Source organism: Notothenia coriiceps, unplaced genomic scaffold (assembly GCF_000735185.1).
Source record: "Notothenia coriiceps isolate Sejong01 unplaced genomic scaffold, NC01 NC01_scaffold00008341, whole genome shotgun sequence".
NCBI classification, from domain to species: Eukaryota; Metazoa; Chordata; class Actinopteri; order Perciformes; family Nototheniidae; genus Notothenia; species Notothenia coriiceps.
The window spans coordinates 160,765-172,523 of NW_011341042.1; the positions used below are offsets into that span (position 1 = coordinate 160,765).

The 11,759-nt window shown below is 41.1% G+C and overlaps 1 protein-coding gene across 2 annotated transcripts; it reads right to left on the minus strand.

The window, feature by feature from the left end:
- Positions 1 to 4,189: 4,189 nt before the first annotated feature.
- LOC104944534 (PDZ domain-containing protein GIPC2-like) lies at positions 4,190 to 7,621 on the minus strand. 2 transcript variants are annotated; one of them, XM_010770080.1, is made up of 3 exons: positions 7,514 to 7,621; positions 6,710 to 6,788; positions 4,190 to 5,729 (listed from the first exon to the last, which is right to left on the minus strand). In XM_010770080.1, exons 1-3 carry the CDS (start codon positions 7,619 to 7,621, stop codon positions 5,578 to 5,580), a joined length of 339 nt encoding a protein of 112 aa, XP_010768382.1. In that variant the 3' UTR covers positions 4,190 to 5,577. The 2 variants fall into 2 exon arrangements, with proteins under 2 accessions (XP_010768382.1, XP_010768380.1); XM_010770078.1 differs by having other exon boundaries at positions 6,710 to 6,791.
- Positions 7,622 to 11,759: the final 4,138 nt, after the last annotated feature.

Below are 11,759 nucleotides of genomic sequence, written 5' to 3' on the forward strand. Positions count from 1 at the left end.
TGTGTGCCTTGGCAGTGAAAAACGTCCAGAAGAATGTCATGCAAAGCTGCCTGCCTGCCTTCCTTTGATTCTCTCTGAACTGCCTGATCTTTTTAATGTTTAATGTCAACCATTTGTGCAGATAGCATGAAGTAGAACACATCGCCGGGGCTAATGTAGCGTTAGCATTTCTCCCCCGGGCTTAAATGGTGTCTTATAGAATGATCACACCGGTGTGACAGTACTCTTCAAAGGGTTCATGAAATATGACTACCACTCTTACTGTTTAACATTTTGGGTTACTTGATGTTACTTCATGTCAAGGCTAATAAAAACGACAAGGCTAAGACTGTAATGCTAACAACCTGGTACTAAGCACACAGGCGTCTTGTTTAAGTTATCTTATCTTAGCTATCTGTTATATTTAGCGGAAGAAAACAATTGGGACATCAGTTATGACTAGATTGAACTAAGATTGACAAACATCATGTGTAATTCATGACACAATTCAAACGGGATCGAAAGATAAGTTTTCTCTCTCCATTGACTTCAATACATAATTTTTCCGAAATAAGGTCCCATGGACCGGAAGTAGATGGGCGTGACTTCGCCACTCTATAAGAACAGTTCCCTCGACAAAAAAGCAATGGGATTTCTCCATAGGATTTTGGAAAATAGCTCGATATAAGGTCTGTGGAAAACTAACCTGTTAGATAAATGCACGTTTTGTTCAGCCGGATAATATCCACATGTTGTAGTGCCGAGAGATAGGGAGTCAGAGGCGGTGCAATGAAGGTGCAAAAGGGGTACTTTATTTGGGAGCAGCAAATGTCATGTTGTCCGGTTGCAGTCCGGGAAGAAGAGAGAGAAACCAGGAGGGCACACAATATATATAGATAACACATAACATGTCCGTGTTGGAACAATACCCCCAACTGTAGTTCCATGTGTGAACACAAGCCCCCCCAGAATTCAAACATGGCAAAATCCTCGCGTCCGGGAGGAAGCACCACAGGGGCCGAAGAGGGTGGGGTCGCAGGAGAGGGTAGGGGCCCTAACAAGGGCGAGGGTATCCCCACCGGGTGCGTCTTAAGGGGGCCGCAGTAGGTGTCGTGGCGAATGAACACATCCACCAGACGTAGAAAGCTGGTTCGCTGTGCCGAGACGTGGGGATGGGCGTGAACATCCCGGTGGTCCCCAGCAGGAAAGAACGCTGCCCGGCCGCAGGTGAAGGCACAGCGGCGGCGGGCATGAAATCTCCGGAAGGACGGAGCGGAATCCCAGGGAGGAACGAGCGCAACCCGGCCGCAGGCAGGCGCACAGCGGCGGCGGGCAATAAATCCTCGGCAGGCGTCGAGGTATCCCCGGAAGGCAGGAGCAGCCTCCCCGGGGGGAAGGGGCGCAACCCGGCTGCAGGCTGCAGGCTGCAGGCAGACGCGCAGCGGCGGCGGGCACGAAGTCCTCGGCAGGCGTCGAGGTATCCCCGGAAGTCAGGAGCAGTCTCCCCGGGAGGAAGGAGCGCAGCCCGGCCGCAGGCAGACGCGCAGCGGCGGCGGGCACTAAGTCCTCAGCAGGCGTCGAGGTATCCCCAGAATGAAGGAGAGCAACCCAGCCACAGGAAAACGCACAGCACACCGTCCGAAACCGCCGTCGAGGCGAACCGTGAGCCGCGGTAAGAGAAGAAGCCAGGCAGGGTCCCGAAGCGCGCCACCCACGGGTCGATGAAGGCATGAGCGACGTCCGAAACTGTCGAGGCGAGGGAAGAGGTCAGACAGGGTCCCGAAGCGCGCCACCCACGGGCCGATGAAGGCATGGGCAACAATTATGTAATCCAGTGTATTAATGAGTGGTCACTACAATGTCTACCCTACTTTTATAATTTTCGAATCATAAATCTAATCGCCAGAAGCAAAATGCTAACGTTATGCTATAAACGAACTTCAACGTCACGCCAATTTAGGATTGATATTCAAATATTGACTCTGAGACAAGGGAACCGGTAGTGGTAAAATGCTACCTCACTTCCAGGTTTTAGGACTCGTCACTGCACCACTCTATAAGGCTATGCCTCACAAATGCAGCAGTTTTAGTAAAGCAAGGGGGACAATTGTGCTGCAACAGCCATTACTTCAGGACTGCCATGGCAAAATATATTTTAGCCATTTCCCTCAGTAGACCTAACACATGTGTATGTGTCTGTGTGCATTTGCAATATTAACCATTTTCATCTTTTGCCTCTTGTTCCCTACTTCATCTCTCCTTCAAAACCTTTGCTGTCTGTTGTCATTAACATATTTTCTCTCCTGGAACTATTTTACTTCCCTTCTTTAAACCTACCATATCATGTCATCTCATTCCTTCCTCACTCCATTTTATCTTGCCTCTCTTTTCCTTCATCCATATCCCCACTCAAACCCTTTCCCCACCAGGTCTTTATTGCACAAACTGTGCTGTCCGGACGACCTCTCCAGATCAAATACCTGCTGCTGTGGCTCCGCTTCGCCACCTTCAACCAGATCCTGGATCCCTGGGTCTACATCCTGTGCCGAAGAGCCATGCTTAAAAGAGTCGCCCCCCGCCTCGACTGGTCTCGCAGCTCCATCATGTCTTTGCCCCCATCTTTTGGCGACACTTTCCGAAGGTTTACCCGCTCCTCACTACGGAGCACCATGAACCAGGAAACCGCAGGAGACCGGCGGAAATCTAACCTCCCACCTCCTTCTCCGTGATTGTTTGGATTTGGGTTTTGCGGCCAGCTGAGTGATATTGTTGTGGAAACTGGAGGTGTTTGATGGTGTTTTCAAGCTCTTCAAAATACCAATACTGTGATCAGAATAAGAAACAGAATATGAACAATTTGTAATTTTGTTATTTTTTGCATAGCACTGAAAGTTTTAGCAGTATTAGCAATGACACTTTAATTTAGAGCAGTTTATAGAATACAACAGTGGCTAATTGGAAACATATTCAGGTTTAAAAGATGGATACAATCGGTCTCTGTAACCACAGAGATGCACTGCTCATTCTCGGTGTTCTGCTCCATCAGATGTGTATTATGATATATGAGGTTTTAAAAATGTACTTTTTCTTGTAGGACATTATATATCTTAAGCTTGTAATTTGCTCCGTTGCTCTTGAGTGTCCCATACATTTACATAGGTATTTAGCTATGATTTAAGGTTCATGCTAAAGTGTGTATTCATGTTTTGTTCCTTTTCTGAAAATATTTACCCTGAAACTGTTTGGAGACAACTTTGTATGTTGAAGGAACTATGACGGTGGAACAGTTGATCCCCAGAGCATCCAACAATGATCCTAATCTTGTAGAAAATAGCTTTGACTAAATTGAAATTTAGCTTAGGCCCCCTAAGAACTGTATTCTTAATATAATACTTTTTCTGCTGATTCACATTATTCAAACCAAACTTTGCAGATCTTGGAATGATCACTTGTAGTTTTTCTGTAGATTTGAATATGATCCTCTGGTTCAATCATGCATGTCATTAATGGCCACATTAATGTTTGTCAGAAGAGAAATAACTGCAGAATAAAGCAATGCCAATGAGAATGTGATTATCATAACAAAGATACATATTTATGCAGAACTTGCAAATGCAAAGTTTATGTTGTGAATGTTAGACACATCTTTAGTACTTTAGAACTTTGAAATGTAACTGTGTAAGTGTGATTGGAAAAACGTTGAACAGAGTAGGGAAGGATTTAGTTTAGTTTGTTGGATGAATCCAAATTCAGCCGGATCATTTGGGAAGTTAAATTACAAACATCGTAGCTGTATTGTAATAGATTTAAATGCACTGGTTGTATTTTAATATAATGAAACTTATTACATTCTTTATTTGTGATTTCTAATTTACCTACATTAGTCACACTGATCTTTTATAAATTGTATCACTCATATCAATGTGCCACTAAATCACCAAACCAATATCTAATAACAGCTCAAATGTGTTTTGCTTTAACTCCTTATTTGTATCATCCGGTGACAATGAAGTGTAAATGTTGAATGTGGTTGACATGTGATTGGACATATAAATAAAGGATTAGTGAAATGCAGAACATCTGAAATATTTTTAAAATGACTTTTCTGTTAAAACACAGGCTTGATAACTTATTTTGAATATTTTTACAATTTAAACATGTGAAGTCTGCCATGCATTTTAATGTCTCAATAGAAAGATGCAATCATAAACAAAGTGGTGAAACAAAACCAGACAAATGCAGATTTAGTTGAACAAGTTTAACCTAAATAAATAGTTAAGACCAACTGCATTTCAGCGTTTACTTACCTGCATTTAAATAATATGACATTATACCTTCACATTGTTTGTTGAGTGAGAAAACATATAATTGTCCAAATCTAAGATGTAATTTGATGCCTCAATGCGGTGAGAGTATACATTGAAACAAAGTCAAGTATAAAGACTGTCATAAACTGGTCAAGCATATTTACATTACTTGAAACAAAGAATTTCCTGTGAACTCATAGCAAAAGTGGGAAGCAAGTTAATATGTGATACAATGTTATTTTATCATGAGCATAATGACCTTTATACATACAGATTTTAGGCAAAATGATGCATGTAAATGCATGACACATACATCAGCAAACGTTATTTGAGGTTGTTTTGGAAATGTTTGTACATTATGGGCATGGTTCCTGTGTGAGATCACAATTTGGGTAAGTTTCTTGAAATTAGTGTTATTTGCGAATTCAAATTCAGATCAGTCAATATAAATGAGATGATTACAAATATGATATCTTTCTGCAATGGGGCCACTTGTTAATTTCAAAAAGCCTGAAACAGAAACCAATTCCTGATAAATATAATGATAACCTGGTGCAATGATAGTACAAGTTATAAATCCTGCACAAAGATCATAGCTGGATTTGATTGTTAATAATTGAAAAGTTGTAAGACATTCTGACTTTCCAATGACGCAAAGATGTATCGTTGTTTGTCTCCTGTTTTCCCCACTGGGTTTCATCAAAGGAGAAAGATTTATTGTAGTGAACTTCCTTATCTAACTTCCTTGATTCCCAGATGTCCGGCTGATTGGCCTCTGTTATGAAGTTGTGTTTCCTGACGTGTTGTGGACTTGAATGACTCTTTACATAATGTTTTATGCATTTACGAGAAAGGGAGCCCCCAAAACATGTTTTTAACTTTTGTCTTTAATCAGAATTAGAATAAGATTGTATTTTTGTAGACCTACAATTTACAACTTATTTTCTGAACTAGATCATCAGCTAAATTCCAACACCATACAAGGTTATTTCAATATTTGAGTCACTCTATACAAATGTATTTAAAAACGATACTGAAAGATTTTTCTAAACCTATAACATTAATAGCGATGATCTGCTTTTGGGCAAATTATAGTAATTTTACTGTTCAAAGGGGAAATGGTTGAATAAATTGCAGTCACTGACATGGTTTCAAAGAAAGTGATTAAAAATTAAAGAGTACAAATTATTTTCGCAGTTGGATACACCCCGTCTATCTGTGCATATATTTGGGTTGTAATGTTCTCATGTGCCTCTCCCTCTATCATGTGAATATACAGTATGGTAAATGTCTACATCTTGCCATTCTTGACATCTCTGATAGCTCCCCATACATCAAACAAAAACACATCAGGGAAAGCAAAATCTCCCAGAACTGAGTCCAAGGCCTCTGCAAAATCGTCGGGGTTATTCTTGTCTCTGCCCGCTTCCACGATGGTGGTTGCTGCAGAAAAGAAGGGACAGGACAGATGTGATTCAAGATGAGGGTTTGTATTATAGCCAGTTCCTTTGTGCCTGAAAGTGAAAGGGTGGCTGGATCCCCCAGTGATGCATAAAACTTGATGTAGTTTCATTAGGTCAACAATAGACATTTGCAAGCAATCTTGTCTTGCCTCGCTACACACACATCCTGAGCATAAATCACTTTTTTTCTCACCATTATTTTAAAATGAACCATGACATTCCAACAATATTTGGATGAAAATATTCAACCAAACAATTTCTGTTGGATTAATGATTGGATCAGGAAAACAGGAAGAATATCAGATTAGCCCCATGAGCCCTTAAAAAAAAAAAGTTCTTCCAAAGACCCTTAACAAGGAGATGGCTTTCTCCTTTTGTGATCTTCTGTAGGAATTAAAGTAAATAGCACCTAACTGATGCTGAAAATTATTTTTCATCTCTATGCACTATTGTTATTGAATTACATTTTTTTTTTTAAGGCTTCCGCAGCAGGTGGAGTTTGCTCAATCAAGGAAGAAACGATACGCATGACCTCTCAATGCAAACCGACCTGACTGAGTACAAATATTACTCTCGTATAACTATCGTTATTATTTACACCTCAACAAAACACTGAATGCTGGTAATGCAGGTATAACATGTTAATGGAAACTGAAGTACTCAAAAAAAGGCAAGTAATGCAATATCTCCCTGGTGGTACAGTTAATTATTACAGTTTATTTGTGGTGAGTATAAATTCTCAGGAGGAATTTTCCTTTCAGGACCTGCCCTGAAGTGTGCTGGTCCTGGTCTATCTCAGCATGCCGGAGAACAAGTGGGTTTGCCAGTTTTTTTACAACCCTAAGAAACAGTCCATAGTATCCCCACTCACTCCTGGATGTGTGAACATCCAATGGCTCACATCCTTACATCTAAACATGGATTTAAAGGTGATTTATATTTAAAGGAGACAGGCGTTACCCAGCTCCAGGTCTCTGATGCCCATGTAGCTCTCCAGCAGGTCGTCCACTTTCTTGGTGGCCCGTTCTTCAAACTCATTCTGCTGGCAGATGGAACAGGAAAATACAGAGGTGTTAGTGGAAAATGTGCAGGGCTTGTACTCCAAATATGGACAAGCATATCTTCCACTACCAAAACGTGTATGAGCCAAGCATATATTGGCCTGTTGTTTATAACTTGTCTTTATGTTAAATAAATATATGAACGTTAATAGTTGAAATTGAGTATTGCTGGTAAGTGTTCACTGCGGTCAAATGTTCTATTTTTATTTTTTTTCCTTTTTGTAAACATTTTCCCCCTAAAATACGTTTTTCTAAGTGTTATTGTGGATTCCCTTCAGAGTTTGATGTAATGTGAAGCATCCTACATTGAAGTTTTGGAAGTGGGAATAATTTGGTGTACAAAGGTCACTTCCGGCAAGCTAAGAAAGAGAGAGACATTGTTTAATGCAGAATAATGTGTGACTGTGCTTGTGACCAAGGTCAACTCGGGCATTCATCTCAGGTCCTTTCAGTTCTATAGTGTCCCATTGGAATATGTTAGCAAGACTCAGCATAGCCAAACATTTCAATCAGATCATGTTTAAGATAAAGAAAGATCAGCTGTAGAATAATTTAACAAAATGTTGTTTAATTATCTACAAAACGTCTGTGTTTGTGTATGTTTGCGTATTTACGTACTGTATACCATATGTGTACACATGTCACTAACAGAGTACATCAGGAAGTAACACAGTCATTGTTGAGCAGAGTGTATGAAACTCACCACTTCCTGAACTGTTGCAGACCCCTTTGAGCGAAGACGCAGTGTCTCCCTCCCGTTCACCATCTTGCCTTCAGTCGATTTTGGAGCTCTTGTCCTCATTCCAATCATGTCTAACCACAAACACAAAAACAGGATGTTAATCAATTTAAAAAGACCGTTATTATGAAGTTTAGTCAGTTCCTGTGGGTGTCCCTCACATATTGAGTATTATTTTTTCAGAATTTCCAAAGAAACTGAGGTTTTGTCAGAAACCTAAACAAACGTTATTTTTCCAGAGAACTACCAATGTGAATCATGGATTCCCAAATATTTCCATCTCCAACTGTCTGTGTTAACAATGACATTTCTGACTGTGAACCAGATGCTGAGATCCCATTATCATATATGTATCCAAACACCTGCGATACTGATCGCATACCCATCAATATTAACTTCATGCTGTAAGCATTAAGTTCAGAGCACCGCCACACAGCCGCAAATATACCTTAAGTAAATTTGAGCAAATGCCCCCCAGGGTCTGCGTGAAAATGCACATCTGTTTTCATAATGTCACATCAGTTTACAAAATGGAATTAAACCCTCTCCTGAGGGATGTCAAGGGTCAGCATCAACTACTGTATGTCACACACGCTAACAGTCTATGGGAATAATACTCAGCAATCACATTTTCCAAAACAGACATGGAATGGTATACAGTATAACCTTCACTAAATCAAATTATCTCAATAGTGTAAAATAGTTACATCAGACCCAAAATGTTCACATAATGCTACATAACTCCATTTGAATTGTTACAAAAAAGGACAATAGATGGAAAGGGCCAGTGCTGTGGAACTCAGAGTTGTAATTAGTATAATACATTACATTACATTAAATGTTACTTGTTAGACGCTTTTATCCAAAGTGACTTACATACTCAATACTGTGGGCAATCCCCACAGGAGCAATTTTGGGGTGAAGTGAACCTGTGCTCCCCTGATCCCAACACCAAGGCTCTATCCACTGTGCCACATGCCTCCCCCACTAATACACTATTTAAACATCAAATCTAATCTGTTGTACACAGATTTAGCAGTCAGCCATTGTGTGTGTGTTTCTATTATAAAGAGATGTATTAACAGCCATGACAATTGTGCCTGGCAGTTTTATACAGGGAAATGGGGGATGTGTTTCTGCTCTGCTCCTCATTTAAACCTACTCCTTTTTCAATGAAAGGACCGTTTACTGTTGCTCCCCAAAACAGGTTGTGGTTTGATAATAATAAGTACACACTTAAAGATATTTACCAAATGGTTTACATGTGGTTTGTGTTGAGCCTTTTTTTACCTTAAACACAGGAGCTCACAAAACAAAACTTATAAGTTGAAATGGTTGAGTTTGTTATGTTGTCCCACAGTCGAAGCCAGTTCTTATAACATGAGTTTGCCTGGTGACAATACACTAAGAGCTGTCGATTGTTAACAGGAAATTAGCCCTATGACCATGGATTTAGTATCCGGTGAGATAATATGTGAGGTTGATGAAAACTGGACTTCAACCTAATCTGCTACATCCACTCTGGAAAGGGGACTTCCTTGCTTCCTCTCAATGTTCTAACCAGATGTAATACATAGACCACTTATTATACTTTTGACAGGTGAAACATTTGTTGGAAAGGAAAAGGGATAGGCTGCCTTCATTGTAGGGAGACTCTTCAGGAAGATTAGTAAGTGATGCTTATTAGTAAGTGATGCGATGAAAAATGTGATTGATAATAAAAACATATTTCAGTAACCTATATACTGCATTACTATTTTTTGTTTTGTCACTATTGCCAAAATACTTAAATGTCTCTTAATAGGAGCAGAATTTACCAATATACATTCTATGTTTTGTTTCTGTGTCTTGGTCAGGGGTCTGAAAATAAAAATCCTACCTCACTGAGCCATAGTTTTTCCTGCAGAGACACACAAGATAATTTAGGCTGAGACTTAAGAACAAGACTGGTCAACTAATGTTATCTGTTAATTAACTACATTTCCTGGCTCATTGGCAGAGAGCCAGTCATCTCTAAACGGTTCCTGTTTCCTCTTCATGTATGGCTAATGGCTATGGGATATGGGGAAAGTACAGAAGAATGCTGAAATCCACCAACCACTCGGGCTAGCTAAGAGTGGTTGTGGGACTCAGCGTCGCAGGGACAGTGCGATCATAATATCCTGGGGCAGCTTTTTGCTTTGATATCAATTCCAGTTTTATTAATGAATGCCAACACAAACTTCTGGTTCCCACATGTTCAAAGCTATAGCAATATTAGGAAGAACAGAAATGTTTATTTTCCCTTTTGAATTCACTTTTGGTTCAGGTCACATGTCATGGCCATTTCCACTGGTCATAATTCCCTTGTTGAGGTATACTAAAATACTGTGCAATTTCCAAACTCACATTGGTTTCGCATACAGCATCTCTGTAAAGTATGTGTATTCACTCTCTGTCCTAAACGGCTCGTTGGAGCTCTTGCACGCCGCTGTGTGGACGGGCCGTAACAGTGCTTTTTTCGGCTTGCTCTGAGCGGAACATCAGGCGTCGGCACAGCCGTATATTTTATACGCTATCGGCCCGTCCACACAGCGGCGTGCGTTGACGCTTCACCATTCACTTTGAATGGGGTGATGTCACTTTTTGCCGAACTGCATTTTGGGAAGCGACGCAACGCGTTGCTGGCGTTGCTCGCTTCAAAAGTTCAGCAATGTTCAACTTTTGGCGCCTCGGCAGAAGCGTCAGCCAATGAAATCCCGTTTATTCAAATCTGCCAGTACAAGCGCTAGCCAATCTAACACATGTGTGTATGCTGGGAGAGACTACGCAGTTTATTTCCTCATATTCCAAAAAATTGAGGAAAAATTCATTATAGCGGTAGTGAATCACCCGGTGCTGTATGATCAGTCTCTGTTCATCTACCGGGATACAAACCGGAGGAACCAGGCATGGAGGGAGGTGGCAGAGACAGTTGGTGAAACTGGTAGGTTTTCGCCTGTTTGGGGATTTTATATCCAGTTTACTTCGTTTTAACATTGCTATTGCTTTGTATGTCGGGGGCGAGAGATTCATGTGATTGGATGTGGGTCGGTTGCTCGCAAAAAATCCCCAAGCTTCATACGCCAAGCGCCAAAGCACGCCGCTGTGTGGACGGGCCGTAACCAAGCCCCAGGAAGTGCGCCGGACTCTGAGTAGATATCCGTTGTGGCCAAACGGCGGTACTACACTTCCTTTAGGTTGCTGGGCCCAGAAAAATTTTTCCCATTGACTTACATGGGGAAAAGAATGGTCTGTAAATCGTTGGATACTTTTTTTAAACTAAATAAACCACCCAGTATGAACACTTTTATAGCGCTTATTAAAAACATTCCGTTCCTCAAGTTGTAAAACATATTCTGAAGTTAAATCCCTCTGCATTATGAACGCGCATCTAACCCACGGGACCGCGCCGCCCGGCACGTTCATTTTACGTGTTCAGCAGGTTCAGCACTACATGCGTTTATCTTTACCCATGGATACACAATAACAACGGACCCATATCGTCTCACTGCCATCCCACGGAGCCGTAATAATGGATATATTGCCACATGTTTGCTGTAATTCATCATTTGTAAAATATTATACTACATGGGCTGTATGATTAAATCTTGTACCGTAAATGTTGTATTAAATAAAGTTAATATTACCGACGTTAGATTAACGTCCCTGTAGCTTCTTATTGCACTAAGAAGCTTATTGCACGGTGGTGTGTATATATAACAGTGCAATAATTCTTTCATGCTAAATGAAGCTCTGTTGCTTGGATATCACTAGATTCCTGTTACAGCGTAATATAAGTACATAACGATTGAGCTACAGAATGTTAGCAAACCCTCACATCACAACATTGTGAAGTTAGCTATCATATATCAGGCTATAACTAAAGTAGCATTGATAATATAGTAACGTTACTGTCAGACTGTGCGCAAGGTATCAGCCGTATCTCGCGTTACCTAATGCAACTCCACAGTACGGTGCTGTGTACCGGAGGGGAGACACGAGATACGGCTGATAATTGACGATCTGGCCGGAGGAAAAGTTGGGGGCCTCCGTTGATATGCCGTTGTAAATGGCTTGATGGAAAGCAGGTGTGTAGTCGGGGAGGGTGCACAGCTGATTGCAGCAGGTGAGTGGAGGTTGAGCCGGGAGCCAGGAGTGACAGCCACCACCACACACAAACAACACAGAC